Source organism: Nannospalax galili, unplaced genomic scaffold, assembly GCF_000622305.1.
Source record: "Nannospalax galili isolate Female #2095 unplaced genomic scaffold, S.galili_v1.0 scaffold690, whole genome shotgun sequence".
NCBI lineage: Eukaryota > Metazoa > Chordata > Mammalia > Rodentia > Spalacidae > Nannospalax > Nannospalax galili.
In genome coordinates this window covers 2,626,246-2,645,542 of record NW_008329288.1, presented here as the reverse complement: position 1 = coordinate 2,645,542, position 19,297 = coordinate 2,626,246, and the positions used below count along the sequence as shown (strand labels likewise).

The 19,297-nt window shown below is 46.4% G+C and overlaps 1 protein-coding gene across 7 annotated transcripts in view; it reads left to right on the top strand.

Moving 5' to 3' along the window:
• Pknox2 (PBX/knotted 1 homeobox 2) overlaps positions 1 to 19,297 on the top strand; it is a 269,298-nt gene that overhangs the window by 240,682 nt on the left and 9,319 nt on the right. For all 7 annotated transcript variants that reach the window (XM_017798628.1, XM_008834956.3, XM_008834965.3 and 4 more), the window contains 3 exons: positions 7,589 to 7,718; positions 8,173 to 8,270; positions 9,073 to 9,192. In XM_017798628.1, the coding sequence (XP_017654117.1) occupies positions 7,589 to 7,718; positions 8,173 to 8,270; positions 9,073 to 9,192 (348 nt within the window). The remainder of the gene's footprint in view (positions 1 to 7,588; positions 7,719 to 8,172; positions 8,271 to 9,072; positions 9,193 to 19,297) is intronic.

Here is a 19,297-nt window from a genome sequence, read left to right as displayed (position 1 = left end):
CTTAGCTCTAGTGCAGGCAGATCAGACTGAGACTCAGTTCTCATTTGGTGCCAGGCATTTGGGAATGCTTACTGTTTGAACTGTTGGGTGCCTGTGAGAGCCCAGGTAAATCTTCCAGGAGGAACCCCGGGTCCTAGGGGAAAGGAGGTGTGAGTCTAGAATAAATCCTGTCAGGCACAGAATGCTTAGGACACAGAGTAAGGGAAAGGACAGGAAAGAAGCAGTTGAAGGGAAGGGAGGGGGGCTGAACGAAAAGATTCAGGACTGAGCATACCACCTGTGTGGTTTGGGATTATCCTCCTTCCCCCACCACTGAGAACCCAGGCCTGAGACCTGAGCTCAGGGCACATGGCCAGATCTGTTCCTGCCCAAAACAGTATGGACAAATTAGTGTGGCATTTTGCCCATTGCGGTGGGAGAAGCTTCAGTTTCATTGTGTGGGGGAAGGCTTCCTTGGGGAAGTAGCCTTTCTGGCAGGCTTGGGAGAGTTAGCCTGCTGGTGGCTCTAAAACTAAGTGTGCCTAGTACAGAAGAAAGTCTGGGAAGAGGTTAGGGACACATCCCTTCAGAATCCTTGGAGAGAAGAGTCATTCATTCATGCATCATCTATCCATTCAAGCACCTATGGAGACTGCTGAGTTCTGAGGATGCCAAAACCGATATGACACAGTCCCTGGCCTCAAAATAGGAATGACAGGATACCTTGCAATTAAATTATGAGGGGGATATATTTTTGAGGCCAATAATCATGGTCATCTGCTAAAGATTTTAAAGAAAGTGGGGAATGTAGGAAATGGAGTCCAGGCTGGAGGTACATGGAGTGGGGGGCAGATTAACTGAACAGCCATGTCTTGGATGGCTATAATGTTAACTGGTAGAGAAAGGGGCCACTGGTAACCTTGACTTGAGTTCTCCCTGTCTCAAACATGATTATATACTAGGTACTTTATGTATGTTTTATTTATTCCTCACAAGAAACTTCAAATGTACATCGTTTCCTCATTTTTATACCTAAGGAAGGAGAAAATAAGAGATGTCACACACAGACTAAGTGGCAGAGTATGGAACCTATGTTCTTACAACACAGTGATAGCTTTCGTTATATATACAAAGGAGAGCAAGGGAGTTGAAGAGATGGCTCAGATTTAAGAGCACTGGCTGCTCTTGCAAAGGACCCAGGCTCAGTTCTCAAGACCCATATGGCAGCTAACAACCATTCTTAACTCCAGTTCCGGGGGATTCGACACCATCTTCTGACTTCTGAAGGCACTTCACAACATGGATGCACTTACATACATGCAGGCAATACACTCATACACATAAAATAAAAATAAATTTTAAAAAAGGAGAGCAAGAGTCTTGGATCCTGGGTCTTGAGTTAAGGAAGGGGAGGACTGATTCAGGCTCAGGGATACAGAAACTAGGGGGTGAACAAATTGATTGTGGGGAAGCAAGAAATTGAATTTGCTAATCAGTTGGAAGAGAGGAGAAGAGGTAGGAGATGAGCACAATCCTGAGGTGCTGGGCTTAGCAACTGGCTAAGGAACTGGCTCTTAGTTCTGGAACTCCCCAATGGCCTATAGAAGAGGTTGATAGTACATCTCTCCCCCACACAGGTGGGCTCCTCTCTGACCTTCAGGAAGCTCTGTTTTTTCAAAGTATGCAGGGAGCTGAGGGAGGTGTGCACAGCCGGACTTCTGTCCCTTGCTGAGCATCCTGAGGACTTGACTTGTAACTTTTCAGGCCAGACAAAGACAAGGGAAGGTGGTCCACCTTGGAAGGATCATCATTTAGAAAGGCAACACCCCCAGACCAAGCTGGCAAGAAGCTGGGTTCATGCTGCCTAGCCCCCCGCCCCCACCCCATAGGCATTTGAGCTGTTCCTGTTGTTAATTCCTAGTGTTTGGTTGTCCAGGAGCCACCAGGCCAGTGAAAACTGAGAGCTGCTCTCCTTCCGAGAAGCAATGTTCCTTAAAAGCAGCAGCTGCTTGTCCCCATAGGCCTGGACTTCTTTTCCCCTGAGACCAAATCCCCCAGCTGGAGTGGAAGAGGACAGGATTAGATGGCTTGTTTGTATGTGGTTGGCATCCTTGAGTTTGTGAACCTAGCTTTTCTTGGTCTAAGACAGGACTCTGACTGTGCTAGAACAGAGGGACTCAGCCAGAAAGGGTGTCTGGGTAGGAGGCAACCTCCTCACCCACACACAATACAGGTCACAGATTTTTCAGTGTCTAGCATGACTTAACACTGTGCTGGACGGCTCTGGGAGACTTAAAGAAGAAGGCTCTTTCACTCAAAACCTGTAGCCAAGTTAAGGCACTAGAATATCTGCATATGAAAAGAACCTTACTGTGTGCCAAAGGTGACTGGAAACATGAAGAGTCAAAAGAATGGTCCCTGGCCATGCCTAGCAAGTGGGAAGAAGCTCTCCAGAGGAACTGGGGCACTCAAATGCACTCCACACTCCTCCGAGTCCAGGCAAGTGTGCCTTGGAGCTGCCCTCCTGGGAGGCGGTGTTGAGCTGGTCTGAAGCGGTGGATCGGCAGAGACCCCTAGTGGCCAGGGCAAGGATGGCAGATTGCTGGATACTGCTTCTGTTCTGGGCACTATTTCCCAGTCTTTCCACTTATGAATCCTTCAACGGCAAGGGATTTTGCACAGCAATCCAGATCACTCCTCGGTTTCACAGACATCCTAGTAAGAGTAAAAAGTACGAAACACTTAAAGATTAAAATTTAAAAATTACAACTATTTCAAAGTAGCTTTGAGAGGAAATTTTTCTGTCATTTCTTTCCTTCACACTTTAATTTCTTCCAGAAATTTCTTTTGTGGATGGAAAATAACTCTCTCTGGACATCTTAGGCTCTTTCTCTATTAAAAATGAAAAAGAAGGCTCAGGAGAGGAACAGTTCTTCCCAGCTGCCGTCAGACCCCATGTCTGAATCTTTAGCCACAAGTCAGTTCATGTGTGTCCCCTTGCCCCCACTTCCAAGAGTCATCCCAGGGTCCTTCCTGTTTCTTAGCAAGGTCCTCCCTCTGAACAAGTCATCCTTTTTGTTCCAAAAATGAAACTTGGAGTAAAACTAACCTGGCGACCACTGAAGTACAGAAAGAATGACTTGTGACCACTGGGGTGAGGGCACTGCAGGTGGCACTCTGGAGGCACAAGCTCTCTGCCATTGTAAGCCCACTGCCCCTCCTTGCTCCACCCCTTCTCAGAGACTCATTGCCGCTGGGTCTCAAGTAGTGCACAAGGGAATGGAAGTGGGCAGCTTCTGATCCCACAGGATCTGATCCTGGGGCTCCTGTGGGTCTTCAGAGAGACACATGCTGGCTTCCTAGAGGAACACAATATGGAGTTCTTGAGATTGATAAGCAACTCTCAGCACCTGGCTCCTGGACAGTTCAAGCAAGGATGTGAGACTGGATGCTGGAAAATGCCACTAAAACTGCATCCATGAGTTGTGCTTCTCGCTTCATTATGGGCATCTCTGTGTGGATCCAGACAGCAGAGTCCATTGGGATATGGAGTCGAATAAGGCCCCTTGAGGAAGCTGTGGAAGCAACAACAATACTGTGTGCTTAGCTGATAGATTCTTCCCCGGGGCTTCCACTGCTACCACAGTGGATCCTTCTTCAGAAAAGACCTGAGACTGTCCCTGGCAACTTAGACCTGCCTTGTCACCATTCTCCAGAGAGACTAAGGTTCAACCTAAAATCACAACAGGGTGGAGACTTTGCTCCTGAGACAGGAGGGGCTATCCTTAGAATTCTGGGGTTTGGCACCATTGTCCGAGGGTGTTGTGGGCATAATTGATAGGGGCACATGGCAAGGTCTATGCTGTCCTGGCTGGGTGTGCAAGCTCAGCTGAATTTCTTCTGTTGCTGAGTAAAGAACACAAAGTCTTGAGGACTTCGAGGACAGACTTTTAATCCCTGCTCTGCCATTTGAGTGACCTCAGTGAAAGGAAGTGGGAAATAAATTATTAGATGCCTAAAAGTTCCGGGTAGTGTGCTTACACTGGAGCCTATGGGTCTAACTCCAAAGCCCATTTCCCCTCTCTGTGAGCCTCCATCCTATACTCAAGGCCAAGGGACCTATATTTCAGGCAGAGCTATTTGAGTCAAGACAATCCCTTCCATTGTCTGGAAAATGGGATCATCTCTTTCCTGTTGATCCTATTAGGTGATGGTAAAGTTAACGTGAAATCATATAGTGAATGAACACCTTTTGATATTCAGTGTGTGTTTGGTAAATCCATCTGATGTGGGAGGATAGCTGAGGGAAATTTTGGAAAATACAGATTGCTGATGGCTTGATTCGGTGGCCCTGAGAACCCCTGTCTTTAAAAACATCCCAGTGCTCAGGAGATTTGTGAAGCAGCTTCTGCTTGCAGATGTGAAGGATGAATACCTAACACAGTGAAGTCAGGACTTAGCTTCCTCTTTCTTGCCCCAGCCAAGATGTGGCCAACCCTGGCCCTGCCTGTAGTCTCTACCTCTGAAGTCTTCCATTCCATTCTTTTGCTGATATAATTTGGCTGCCTCTCAGTACCTCACAGCCAAAGACCAAGGGAAGGGTGGAGAAGAGTAGGAAAGAAAAGGATCTGAGCCAGAATGCAAATTTCCTTTAGTTCCCCAAACCAGGTGAGCAGGCATGGAGGCTCTCCAAGCCACAGGTAGAGAGCCAGCCAGAGTTTGAGTAACTGGTAAGGTATCCAAGCAGTGTCTCACCCTTCTGCCTTTGGCTATAAAACAGTATGTGTTGGTTGAATCTCAAGAGACACATCTTGGATTTGTGTCCCTTTGCTTGATATTTTGGGAGGAAAGAAAGAGAGCCTGAGACAAGTCTTTATGTTGAAATTCTCAACTATCTCTACCCAAAGCAGAGCACCATGGCATGCATGACTCCAAATGAGAGGGCACTGATCAGCCACTTCCAAAGGCTTTTGTCCCAATGGCATGCACCTCCCCCAACCCTTCTATTAAAGCTACTTTGCAAGTTTGCTTGCTTCCAGTAACATCAGTACTGGTTTTCATCTTGTGGGAAGGATTGGCTGGGATCTTGGCATGAGGAGATCTCAAGCTTGGAGGACCCTCTTGGCTGAAAACTCAGACTTTGAGAGCTCCAGGAGGTCAGCTCTGACCAACACACTGTGAGAAGGTGGGATCCCCAGAAAGGGCCCAATGTGATTCCCAAGCCAATCATCTTCCCTATGCTGCCTCCTGATTTCTATGGTTGGGTTGTTTTTATCTTACATGGCTAGGATTCAAGGAGCCCCTTGTAACCAGAACCTAGCCCAAAGTAGGTGTCTGATATTTGTGGGCAGAGGGGAGCTGAGTTCTAGTCCTGTGACTGCTAATCAACTGTGTGATCTTGGGCAAGTCACTAGGGCTTCTGAACCTCATTTTCTTACTTATACCTCAGAGAATTGGTATATATGGTGACCTTTGGAAGTTTCTAGGCTTCTACATGCCAGGATCTGTTTTCAGCTCCAAACCGTGTGGCTGGACAGGTCAAGAGTTCTGCTCATAGATGAACCTCATTGGCTGAGAAGCTTTCACAGAGTCCCTAGAGGGGAGGCCAAAGCCAGAGCTGGCCCCTCCCTTCCTCAAGGTCACTGAAGTAGAGAAGAACTAAGAATAGAATTGAGGCCTCCTCTTGACTCACCCTCCCCTGGAAGCTGACCCAGGGGCCTTTAGTGGCAGTGGCTGGGAGTAAGAGCTGGACTCCAGGCCCTGGTCCTGCTTATTTATAGGTGCTTCTTCTCCAGTGCCAAGCCAGGGATGGTCTGGGATAGCTTCAGAGGAGACACAGAGGGAGATTCACAGGCAGAATCAAGAGAGACACAGAAGTCAGTGCTGGCTCCCACTTCCTGAGGGGCTCTGCCAGCCCCCGAGATGCCAGATGCAGAAGGAGCAGTACAGGGACTGCACCCTAAGGCTGTGATGTTTTCCCTTTGACTGTGGCTACCTGGAGGTAATTGTTGGCTGAAGGTTTCTTCTAAGCACAGGCACCTCCTCAGTCCAAGTTCTAGACTTGCTCTGATGGCTGAAGACCCAAACTTTTTCAAGTCCTACAACCAAGCAAGGAAGCTGGAGTCACCCCCAACCCCATGTTTACTCTCTTGTCTTGACTTCTTACCTGTCTCTAAATTCTTGTACATCATACCTTGTGATCCCAGATTGAGCTTTGGAATGTGGGCTTTAATGGCTGTTGAGTTTATTAACTGATTCAAGCCCTGATTTCTGATGAGGATCTATAGTTGGGAAGAGACCCAGGCAGTACTTCTAAGCCTCCCTCTACTATATTTTAGTGCCCTTTCTCCAAATCTAGATAGCGATCTCTCACATATTCAGTTCCTCTTTCACAGTTCTTTCAAGCACCAGGTCATACACCTAGGTGCCCAAAAAGCAGGGAGGGCCCATTGTTCTTCTTGGAGGCCTGCAGTTAAGCCTTCTTCCTCTAAGTGTCAGGAGACCCTTGACATCAAGTTCAAGAAATGCCAGAAAAAAAATTCTACTTGGCCACCTCAGCTACGGCGAGAACAAATTGCATGATTCTTACTGGTTCACAGTGAGGGGCAAAGGGAACTCTGTCTCCAATAGAATTCTGTTTCGAGAACTTGAAGAAAAGAATCAATAGCACATGCTGAGTTGCGATTCATATATGATACCATTAGAAGACAGGTTATACAGAGGCAAGGCGAGGGCACCTTTATTATTATTATTATTATTATTATTATTATTATTTGCTCTTTTTGCTCACAGAGCTCTGCCTGCCTCTGCCTCCCAAGTGCTGAGATTAAAGGTGTGTGCCACCACGCCCAGCTATCTTTATTATTTTTAAACAAATATTTTAGTGCCCGTGAGCTAGGATACACAAAAGTAAATCTTTGGAGGACTGAGGGTGTAGCTGAGGTTGATAGAGCATTTGCCTAGCTTGCATACAGCCCAACACTGCAAAATAATAAATAAATAAATAAATAAATAAATAAATAAATAAATAAATAAATAAATAAAGCTTTGGAGGACCTTGTGTTCACAGAGTGGAGTGTGGAGTGCAGTAAATACTGTGTTGAAGGTATGTGAAGGAGAGAGGCACTGGAGGAGGGAGGGCTAGGGGAACATCTGTGTAGTTGAGTCTGCATCTGAGTTAGTGTTGAGCAGGACGGTTTCTGCAAGTCAGAATCACCTGGAGAGTTTTAAAACTCCAAAGTCTGGAACGCACCCTGACCATTAAAGTGTCTCTGAGCTTGGAACCCAGACATCATAACTGCAGATTCCAAAGTGTAGTTAAGGTGAGGCCCACAGGTTTAGGGGATCATTTGTGCCTTTGGTTTTCAGGGGAGCTGAATGTAAGTAAATGGCTATTGTGGTTTGAGGTTTTATGGTTTGTCTTTCTAAGACTGGGACTTCTTATTCACTCTTTCTAAAGAGTCCCCAGAACCACCTTCTGATTTGGATCTGGGAGAAGCAGAAAGGAGGGAGGAGGGAAGGGAGGAGGGGATGAAAGGAGGAGACTTTGGAGCTGTTGCATCTTAGCCCTCAGGGACGTTGTCACAAACCACGCCTCCCTTACTGCCAGGACCTCCTGCAGAATTCCCCCAATTCCATGTCTGGAGTCTCCAATAACCCCCAGGGGATTGTGGTCCCAGCTTCAGCGCTCCAGCAGGGCAACATCGCCATGACAACCGTCAACTCACAAGTTGTGTCAGGTTGGTGCAGGGTACTGGGAATTGTGGGAAACACCCGGGAGAAGAAAGGGTACCCCTAGGGAATTCTAGGATCAGGGGATGTCCTCCTCAAAGGGAGGGACTTCCAGCTTAGTTTCTTAACTAAAGTGTTGTGCAAATAGAGAGAACCAAGATCTGATTACGATGGGGTCAAAGTCTCATAAGCCCCCCAACCAGGACTAAGTAAGACCCAGTCCCTTTCTCCAAATACTTCCCACCAAAGGCTCTGCTTCTCCCCTGAACACCATCTCCCACCCCACCCTCCCACCACTCCTCCCCTATAAGAGGAACAAAAATACATCCTGCCACTGCCCCAGGGCTTCAGAGCTAAGGGTCTTCAGATGTGAGTGCCAAACAACTGGGGACCCTGCTTGCCTTTGCTCTTCCCACCCCCTGCCCACATGGCAGGGCACCCAAAAATTGGTTGTCTCCTCAGGTGGAGCCTTATACCAACCAGTTACCATGGTAACCTCCCAGGGTCAGGTGGTCACCCAAGCAATCCCCCAGGGAGCCATCCAGATCCAGAACACACAGGTGAGTGTATGTAGGTGTATGCACGCCTGCATGGGAAAGGGGGAGGGTGCCTGCAATTGCTCTGTGTGCTGGACACTTAGACAAGTGATTCACTTAATCCTCACTGTCCTCTAAGAGGCTGCTTTACAGATAAGAAGCTGAGACTGGGCAAGGTTTTATCAGCTCATGGGATTTTGCTGCCTCCTGAGTTTAGATCAAAGAATCCTGCATTTCCTGTGCTTGGTCTCCAGAGCTGGACACTCTGCACCTCAGTGTACAGAGCATAGATCTACAGAAAGATCTGAAGTCAGAGTCCTGAGATCTGACATTAACTATGTGATCTTAGATAAGTCCCTTAACCTCTCTGAGCCTCAGTTCTTATCAATAAAGAAGGATTAATACTAACTGCACACAGCCCAGCCAACCTACAGGGCTGTTGTGAGGATTAACCCTGGTGAGGGACAGGAAAGTGCTTTGCAAACTGTAAAATATCACAGAAATGCTAATAACTATTGGATGGTTTATGGCAAATTCATATCTTCAGTACTCTGCATGACCCTGTTTACACCATCTCCTCTCCCATCTCCTCTTCCTCCTCCTCCTCCTCCTCCTCTTCCTTCCTTACTCCTCTCACCCCAAGCCACATCTCCATTATCTGAGGGGCTGGTATGGGGCGAGAGGAAAAGGTAACCTCCCCAGGGCCCTAAGAATGACTTGGGAAAAGGGGGTTGACAATGAAAGCCTGCCATCACTATGGCAACAGATCCCTAGCCACTGGCCTCACAGGCTGCTGATGATGATTTTTTCTTCACGTGCCCTGAAGGTTAACCTTGACCTCACCTCCCTCCTGGACAATGAGGATAAGAAGTCCAAGAACAAACGAGGAGTCTTGCCCAAGCATGCCACCAATATAATGCGTTCTTGGCTCTTCCAACATCTCATGGTGAGTGTGTGTGTGTGCGTGTGTGTGTGTGTGTGTGTGTGTGTGTGTGTGTGTTGGGGGTGTTCCGGGGGGGGGGGGGTAGCCAGACTCTGCAGAGTGTGTGGTCTCAGAGACAGGCTGTGCTAGAAGCTCACTACAGGACATCTCAGAGGAAGCTTAAGTGGGGCTGAAAGCCCGATGACTTCCTAGTGGTAGCTGCTGCTGCCTCCAGAAAGTGTGGAGCCCAGAAGGTAATGGGGACATTCTGAAGAGAGTAAAGCACTGGACAAGTACATTGCATTTTCTTGTGAACAGGGAGGTTGTGGAGTACACTGTGGTTACTTCTCCAGGTTCCCACAGGCAGCCACGGGCACCTTGTCATCCTTCCACAGAAGATGTTCATTCTCTGCCAGCATTCTAAAGTCCATTTTACTGGGGGAAGCAGGGTGCACATTCGTCTTCCTCCAGGTCAGAGCAGGGGAAAAGGAATAGTGCAGAGAAACACAGTTGTGAATACTGCTTGAAAGGCAGCCTCGGTCAGAGTCCTGGCCTTTCCATGTCACCAACTCAGCTCTACCTCACAGAGCACTGCTGTCAAAGTTTTCAGTCACACATTTTATAAAATAGCACTGTTAGGGCTGGAGAGGTGACTCAGTGGTTAAGAGCACTGACTGCTCTTCCAGAAGACCCAGGTTCAGTTCACCCATATCATAGCTAACAACTCTCTATAACTCCAGGTCCAGGGGAATCTGACGCTCTCTTCTGACTTCTATGGGCATTGCACAACAGCAGGTACATTTATATACATGCAGGCAATACACTCATACACATAAAATAATAAATAAAATATTAAAAAAATAAAATAACAGTGCCTCAGGTTAAAACACAGTATCCATAAAGTGCCTACTGTGTGCACAAAACATGTTGGCATTTGTGTGTAGTGTCAGTCTTTGGTTAAATGTTTCAAATGACTAAAATTTTAACCTCTCAGTACTGATTTCAAGACCACTAGCAATAACTTAAGGTCAATGACTGTGTGTGTGTGTATGTGTGTGTGTGTGTGTGTGTGTGTGTGTGTGAGAGAGAGAGAGAGAGAGAGAGAGAGAGACAGAGAGAGAGAGAGATTGTGTTTGTGCATGCGCCTATGGGCATGTTCACACCCTGAAGTGGGGAGTCTCTATGACCACAGGTTGGCTGCAGCAGGCTGCATCTCTTGCCCTGGCATGTTAGCACACATATTCACAGCTATAAGACAGATGACAAGAGACTGGACACACTGGCCTGAGAACTGTGGGAAGGACCAGGAGCAAAGGGACAGCTTTCTTAGAGAGAAGAGGAACATCAAGTGATCACAGAAAGTAGTCTACCATTAATCACGAACTAATTAATCAGCCCTTTATTTGAAATGAGAATGCCTCAGAAGTCACAGAGGCTAGGCCTAGATAGTGGTTCTCAGACTTTGATGGCAGCAGACTATGGCCTGACTGTGGTCTTAGGAACTTTACCTCAGTGGCACTGGTCCTATGTGCCACTGGGCAGGGGACAGATAGCTTTGTGGGGATTGATATGGAGGGATATGTGGACCAGAGCTCTGCATCTCCCAGAAGTAACCTCAGGTCTCGGGATTGGACTACTGCAGTGGTTTGTTGAACAAGCACACTTTGAAATCCCTGTTTAACTGGGAAACCGAGTAATTCCAAAACCTAATTCAGAGAGAAGGGACTAGAAAGCTGAGAGTTAAGAACAGAAGAGGAGGCTGGGGAGACCCCCCCACCCCAAGAAGCAAAGGAACAGAGCCAGGGAAACAGGAGCTTGAGGTAGCAGTGCCCAGGTGTCCTGCCTATTCTGATTTTCTAGTTCATCAGAGAGCCAGTGAGCTCAGGTGGCTTCCACAGCCCTAGGAGCCCACTGTCCAGGATATAGCTTGATGCCCATCTATGGGAAGACCTGTCATCTGTGCTCTGACCTTTCACAATCAAGATCAGGACAGCACAAGCTACACCCTCCACAGGCTCCACTCATGATGTGGTGATGGGAGTATAGACTGATGGGTGTGGTAGAAACCTGGGTTCAAAACCAGGCTTTACTTCTTAGTCTATAACCTGGATATGCTCACTTCATACGAAGACTGGGAGGGAGCCGTGACATAGTTGCAGAGACCCTGGCACTCTGAGGTACTTAATGCTCCATGCCTTTACTCCTGCTCCCGTGCATTTTCGAAGTGCGGCATGAACATACCTGTGGCTCATCACAGCTACCTCCTTCTCCCCATGTGTAGCTTAGGCTGAGACTCTAGCCTGAGGGTGGAAGGGCCATGTCTCATTTCTTGCCTTGGACCTCAGTTCATGTCCTGCCCTGCCCTTGAACATTTCCTACAGCTCAGCATCTTTCCTTTCCGCTTCTTGATCACTTCTCACCTGAATTTAGGAAGTAGCGGGAAGAAGTGGAGAGCACGATGCAGAAAGGAAGGGCCCAACTCAGCTCTAAAACAAGATGTGGGACAAGGCAGAGACCTTACTGGAAAACGTGTGTCTGCACCTTCTGTCTGTGCTTCTAACCAGCCTGTCATTCTCTCCATCCTGGAAACATGCTTGGGTGCTATGTGAATCATAAGCAAAGTCCTCCCACAATTAATGCCTTCATTGAGATGGCCTCAAGAGATGATGAGGGAGTGACCACTGGGCTTCCAAAGTCAGAATGTAGAACTTTTGGACTGAATGGAAGAAGTCTAGGCTACTTTAGGGAAATGAGCAATGAGTGGCTGTCCTCTGCAGACCATGGCTGAGGTATACAGCCAAGGACCTCAAGAGCAGCATGACCATCTGTGCACATAGAGACAACCCTTCTCACCTCTAAGCAGGACACCAAAAGCTCCTGGTGACCAGACACAGTGGAGGGAAGACAGGCTTGAAGCCAAGCACATTGGGGTATAGACTGAGTTTCTCCCACAGCTGTGTAATAATATTGATTACATTTTTTTGATAAAATATGATATTTATTTCTTAGGGTGGTGAAAGCTAAACAAGAAAACAAACATACATGGCCATTGGGTCCACCCTTAAGAAATGGTTCATTAGGCAATATGGTAGACACCTGGGATCCTACCTCTTGGGAGGCTGAGCAGAAGGATCTTGAGTTGAAAGCCAACCTGGGTTACATAGCAAGACCCTGTCTAAAAACAATAAAAAAAAGAGAGAATTCTCCCTTTTGAACCTTGTAGGATAGTGAACTAAGAGCAAAGTTTTATATTACTGGGTTTTGTTTTTGAGACAAAGTCTTACTATGAGGTGCAGACTGACCTCGAACTCATGATTCTGCTGCTGTTGCAGTCTCCTAAATGCTAAGATTACAGGTGTGTACCACCACACCCATCTTGGAACAAATGTTTGAGGCTGAGGCCAAATACTTGTGAAATCTAAAGGTGGGTGGCTGATATGTCATTTCAATTTGAAACAGTAACTGATTTTGTCATCATCTGATCCTGAGAGTAGATTGCCTATAGGGCTTTCCATAGGTGTAGGTGTGTCTGTATGCTTCGTATCTCTGAAGTTGATGAATATCCCCAAGAATGGGGATTGTGCATCATTCTTCTGTGGCCCTTATAGCCTTGATTCCCAGTGTATGCACTGCCTCAGGATTCATTAGGTATTCCAAAAAGTCATTGCAGGATTAAACATTTGAGTAAATCTGGGTTCTACAAGGCCAGAGGTTGACATCAGGTGTCAGGTCTGTCAACAAACCTGGAGCTTACCATTTTGACTAGACTGGCTAGCCAGGGAGCCCCCAGGATCCCCTTATCTTCACCTATTTGCTGCCATGCCCAGCTTTTATAGGGGTGCTGCAGATCCAAATTCAGATCCCCATGCTTGAACATCAAGTGCTTTACCCACTGAGCCATTCCCCTAGCCCTATTTCTTTATTCTTAAAGTACTGGGTCACATGGTGAGTTGCAAGATGGATAAGGTTTGAGACTTATCCCAAACATTTGAACTCTAAATCACCCTCGCTTTTGTCTTTGATGCTCTGAGAATCACCCCTGAGATTACAATTCATGGGAAATCCCACTCATGGTTCTATCACATTGGGCAGACACTGGCTGTCCATCTTTAGGAGAGAAGAGAAGTGTGAAGGATAAACAGACCTTCCAGTACCAGAAATTTTCTATCTCCAGCATAGTTGGATCAACTGGTTTATCTGTTGATTAATTTGAAAGGCTAGCTAAAAAGGAACCATTGAAACGACATGCTTTATGTTCATTGAGAAAATGTAAATGTATGATAGAGGGCCAAGGTCTTTTTTCTGACTAAAGTTTATCAGTTTGCTTGTATAAACCCTTCCTATAATTAAACAGATCTGAATTCCATCTTCACATCAAGTGGAAAAAGAACATTGACTTTTGGGATCTAATCTGGCTACAGAATCTTCTGAATCTTAATTTATTCCAATCGCTATATGTGTCCTAACCCAGTCCTAACTAGTCAGCATTTCAAAGCAAATTTGAGTCTCAAATTTTCCAGAGTTTTCTACCAAGTCTTCTTAGCAACAATAACTCTTTCTTTTTGCACCATATTTCATTCATTGAATCACAGAATTACAGTATCTTGTGTAATTATAGTATCTTGCTGGCATACAGCAGTCTGAACAGAAGTGTGGCTGACTTTCTGATAAGCAGGTAATTTGGCTGGTGAACCTTCTACAAAGCATTCTATTCATCCTGAGGCCTGGGTCTGGAGCCAGTAGATGTTTTAGGCAAAGCATAGAGCGTTCCATACCCTGCCACCTTGGCTAAACACAGTGATTCTGAGCACTTCTGTGAACACTTTCCCTCAGGTGGAAGTTAGCATTTTCTTCTTGTTTTTGTCCTGTGTCACAGACTTCTTGTTTTGACTGTTCTGTGGATGGGCGGTTAGAGAGATGCATTCAGATGATAGAGAACACCGAGATGGCGGTTATATCCCAGAGCCTTCTTAGCTGCAAGGCTGCAGTGAGACTGGAACAGTGTCACGCTTAGCTGCTGATTTCTCAGTCCCTGAAGAATATGCTGACATTTTCTTGCTATTGAGTTTTGGCTGAAAGAAGCTAAACTCTGGCTGGAACCAATCAGTGCACAGCAAATCCAAGTCCGGCCAGAAGCCCTGGCAGAGGCCCCTCCCCATGGAGGAAGGAAAGGCATTTTTCCTCCCCCACTAGTTGCAACACCACCCATGCTGTTCCAGATACCTATCATCCTGACCTGTCTGCAGTTCTGCCCATTTTTATCCCCAGAACTTAAGTCCCAGCAGGCCCCACCATCACCAAAACAGCCAGTCTATGCTCAGCACTTTAAATTTGTTAATTTATTTATTTTTGTTTTATGTGTATGCATGTTATGCCTGCATGGATATCAGTGCACCCATGTCCTGCAGTACCGGCAGAGGACAAAAGAGGGCATCGGCTCCCCTGGAACTGGAGTTTGGTTGTTAGCCCCCATGTGGGTGTTGGGATTTGAACCTGGGTCTTCTGTAAAAACAGCCAGTACTCTGAATTGCTGAGCCATCTATCCAGTCCCTGCTCAGCACTTTAGTACATTGTTTCAGTTAACCCACAAGCGCCCCAGAAGGTGGGTCCTACTGTCCTCATGTTACCAGTGACAAAACAGATACTTGCAGAAGGCACACAAGTTTCACAAGGTCACACAGATAAAATCAAGTAGGATTTGAACCCATAACTATGTGACCCAGGGTTCTGTTCTCCCACTCACTCAGCTCTACTGCCTCCACACTGATCTAAGAAAGCAGACACATAACATTCCCATCAAAGTCTAGGCAAAGCACAGCAGACTGACACCTCTCAGCACAGAGCCCTGTCCTGGGAGAACTGCAAGATCTGTACATGCCCAGGCCTGGTTTTCAGACCTGGCAGTGAAACTGCCTTACTCCCTTCCTGCCTGTCACATTTATCAGCTGCTGTGGCTTATAGCCAGGGTCCAGCTGTGCTCCACTCACTCCCACTCCAGCCCATCTCCTACTCAGCCATACAGAGCTCGGGGCCTTGTTCTAGGCCCTCATCTGAACCCCGCTGTGGTCAAAAAGCCGAGAAAATAAGAGGCACCAGGGCCTCCTCTGTATGACTGGTTGAATGAGAACATCACATATCATAAAATTCACCCTTCAAATATATGATTCCAGGGCTAGGGATGTAGCTCAGTTAGTAGAGTGCTTGCCTAGCAAGCTAGATGCCATGGAATCAATTCCCAGCATGGAATAAACCAGGCATTGCTGTGTACATATGTAATTCCTGCACTTGGAAGGTGGGGGTAGGAAGATAAGAAGTTTTAGTTCACAACAAGTTTAAGCTACATAACGAGTTCAAGACCAACCTGGGCTAGAGATACCCTGTCTCAAAGGAAAAAAAAAAAAAATATATATATATGATACCATAAGTTTTACTATATTTATAATGTTGTACAATCATTACTACTATCTAATTCCAGATATTTTCTTCACTCCCAAAGAAATCCAAGACCTATTAGTCACTATCCCCAGCCCCCAACAACCTGAAATGTACTTGTGTCTCTATGGATTAGAGTCCAGACTCCTCACACAAGTGGAAACATAACATGGCCTTTGTGACTGTTGTTCTTTTAATTGGCATCATGGGTCTGGGGGTATATCTCAGTGGTAGAGTACTTGCCTAATTAGCATCATGTTCCCAAGGTCCATCCTTATAGCATGCACCGGTATTTCATTCTATCTTGTGGCTGATAACATTCCACTGTGTAGCTAGACTACATTGTGTATCCTTTCGTCAGTGGAGATGTATTTCCACCTTGGGAACTCTGCTCTGAATGTTTGTGTATCTAGCATGATTTCTGATAGTTTCTGTCAGCTTCCCAGATATCTTCCCCACATCTGTATTGCCTTGCATGCTGGGCTCAGTCTTTGGGGAAACAGCAACTGCATCCCTGGGTGCAGCTCGTGCCCTGTGTAGGGCTCCTGGCCAAGGAGGGGACATAAAAGTGAAATCAGACAGTTGCCACTCTTTGCTTTTTCTGCCATCGTCCTGTGCAGGGCACTGGAAGGTCTTGCTACTGGCTCACAAGCACACCTGATCCAGACACAGCAATGTATTCTACAAAGACTAGTCCATGGATAGGACATAGCCTGGTGGCTGGGGGACCTGGAGTGAAATGGTCTCATTAAGCCTCAGTTTCCTCTGCTGTAAAATTGGATCACAGCATCTAACTGAGCAGGTTATGGTGAGGCTAGAACAGGATGAGGAGTGTGAAGTATTACATCTGATGCAGGCACAGCTACTGCTACAAATGCCTCCAGTGTCACCCTGGGGGGTCCTTATAATATGACTTGTCTTAGAAAATGTTGACAGAAATTTTCAAGATGGCACACATATGTAATGATAGTAAATGCAAGTGCAGGCCTCTGGCCATCCAGGTCCTCAAGCCATAGCTTGGTTGAAGCATCACTGTCTCTGCGCCCCTGGACCTTCTTGAGGTCTACTGGCCTGAAGGCTCCTGTCTGGAGAGGCTGGGCTCTGGGAGCCTTTGAGCTCTAAGTAGTTTTGAGATGTTGATTTATAGGGCTTGGGGGAGGAGTAAGGCATCTGGGTGGGGCCTTAAGGATGGCTTCGATTTAGGATTGAATAAGAAGAAAAATGGGGAAAGAGGTCATTTTAAATAACAATTATCTCCCGAGAAGAGACCGAACATTCCCTCCAAAATGCTGTTATCATGAAACCCTCTTCACTCTGTTCTCATCTTAGAATCTAGTAATCCACCATGGCACCTTGGCATGGCCAGGATAGGAGGCTGAAAGCAGCCTACTTGTGTTCTTAGCTGTAGCCATTTCTTGGTACCAAAGAAAACTTAGGTCTCAAATTCTACTTGTGACATGAGACTGTTTCCTCCCACCTGGCATTCACTGTAGGGAATTAGAGAGAAGATTCCTTCTGACTCCCTAGGAGGATGGTAGAATGTCAAAGGTGTACCCAGTCAGTCAGCCCCAGGGCGTGTGCCATACTGGCAGTGAGTCTCCAGGGAAGGAGGGAACTTAGTGTCTCCACCTAAGGCTGAGCCCTGTTAGCCGCATTCGAGTCAATCACAGGGTTGAATGTATGAATAAGAAGAGAGGGAGTATGAGAAACCCTGGGTTGCACTGAGCCCCAGGACACCCCACAGGAGATGCCCTCTGAAAATGCCGTGAGAGACCTACAACATGAGAGATCATTGCATCCCTGAGAAGCCCAAGACACAATTCAGGAAAAAATACATATCTCCCACATGCACAGGGCCTGGAGCAATCCCTGAACATGTAGGAAAGGAAGTCCTTTAGAAAAGCAGTGTGGTGACACGGCACAGAGGGGAATGGCACTTTTACTGGCTGCCAGCAGGCAACCTGCAGCTCTTTGAAAGATGGTGCCACATGTATCAAGCCAAAGATTTCTCTGTTTTTATTTTTTAAACAAATACGTAAGGAGTAGGACAGGCTCTGTTCTAAGCACCTTGCAAATATTATGAATTCATGTAATCCTTATAAGCACCTTGAGGCTGCTGGAATCATTTCCCAGTGTTACAGAGGAGGGAATTTGCCCAGTCTTGAGCTGTTAGGAGACAGGTCCAGGATTCAAACCCAGGCCCTCTGGCTGTAGAAACCATGTTCTCACATACTTCCCACAGGGCCGCCTCTAGGACTCCTCTAGAGAGGTGGAGTACCTCAATGGACTCAGGTACACCCCTTCTGACCTCCCCATAAATATTCAACAATCAATCAAAGAGCAGCAGTAGGGCAACTTGCCCCCAGGTAGAATTCCTAGGGGTCTGAATCAGTGATTCCCATCTACCCTTCTTCACACCTGCAGTTCATTCACGGAACAAGTGTGCACCAACGACAACAGGCCAGGCATTCTCTGTGCAGATGGGGAAGGCAGTAAAGAGAAAGACATGATTCCTTTTCTCCTCTCACTATTTGGGGTGGCAGATAACAGATCACCCCTATAGTGTGAGGAATTGTAGGGAAGAACTCAGAGCTCATAGGAAGAGAGACTGGATTAATATAAGCAGGAGCAGGAATGGGAGGAAGTTGCGAAGAGTCAGTCTTACTTCAGTGTAAAGAATGGGCTGAAATACAAACCAGAGGGAGAGAGACTAGTTTTGAGTCTCTAAGAAGGTGAAGGTAGTACATTTTCACAATGGAAATGGAAATATACAGCAACAAAAAGGAATGGGGCTGGAGAGATTGCTCAGCGGTTAAGAGCACTGACTGCTTTTGCAGAGGGCCCAGGTTCGGTTCCCAGCATCTACATAGTGGCTAACAACTGTCTGTAACTCCAGTTCTGATCTGATACTTCTTCTGACTCCATGGGCATTGCAGGACACAGATGCACTTCTATGCAGGCAATACACTTATACATATAAAATAAAAATAATAAATAAAAATATTGTAAAAAACGGAATGAACAAATGATTTCATTAAATAGGTCCAAAACCCAGGCAAAAGATTGCATGTGGCTGTAATGTCAGTAACTCAGGAGATGGAGGCAAGAGGATCAGGAATTCAAGGTGATCCTCAGTTACATAATGAGTTCAAGGCCAGCCTGAACTATATAAGACCCTATCTCAAAAAAACAAATAAAACAAACCAAACAAAAACCAGGCAAAACTGAGCCATCATGTTGAAGAATATAACACTGACAGAATGACCACAAAGAAAAGTAAGAATGGAGCTGGAGAGCTGGCTCAGGGGTTTAGAGCACTGACTGCTCTTGCAAAGAGATGGGGTTCAGTTCCCAGTACCCACATGGCAGCTAACAAACATCCATAACTCCAGTTCCAGGGGATCCAACGCCCTCTTCTGACCACCATGGGCATTGCGCTTACACGCAGGCAATACACTCATACACATAAAAAACAAATAATATACTAAAAAAGTAAGAAGATGGTTACCATAAAAGTCAGGCAATTTTTGGAAAGGCAATTAGGTGGCAGAGGGCTCCCCGGCTGACGGTGTCCCATCTTTTGACCTGGGGATGTTATATGAGCATTTGTTCTGTGACAGTAGGTGATACTATACAGTTTAACTCTTTGTGCTTTCAAGGGGTTGGGGAAAAACGAGAGAGGGGAGAGAGAGAGAGA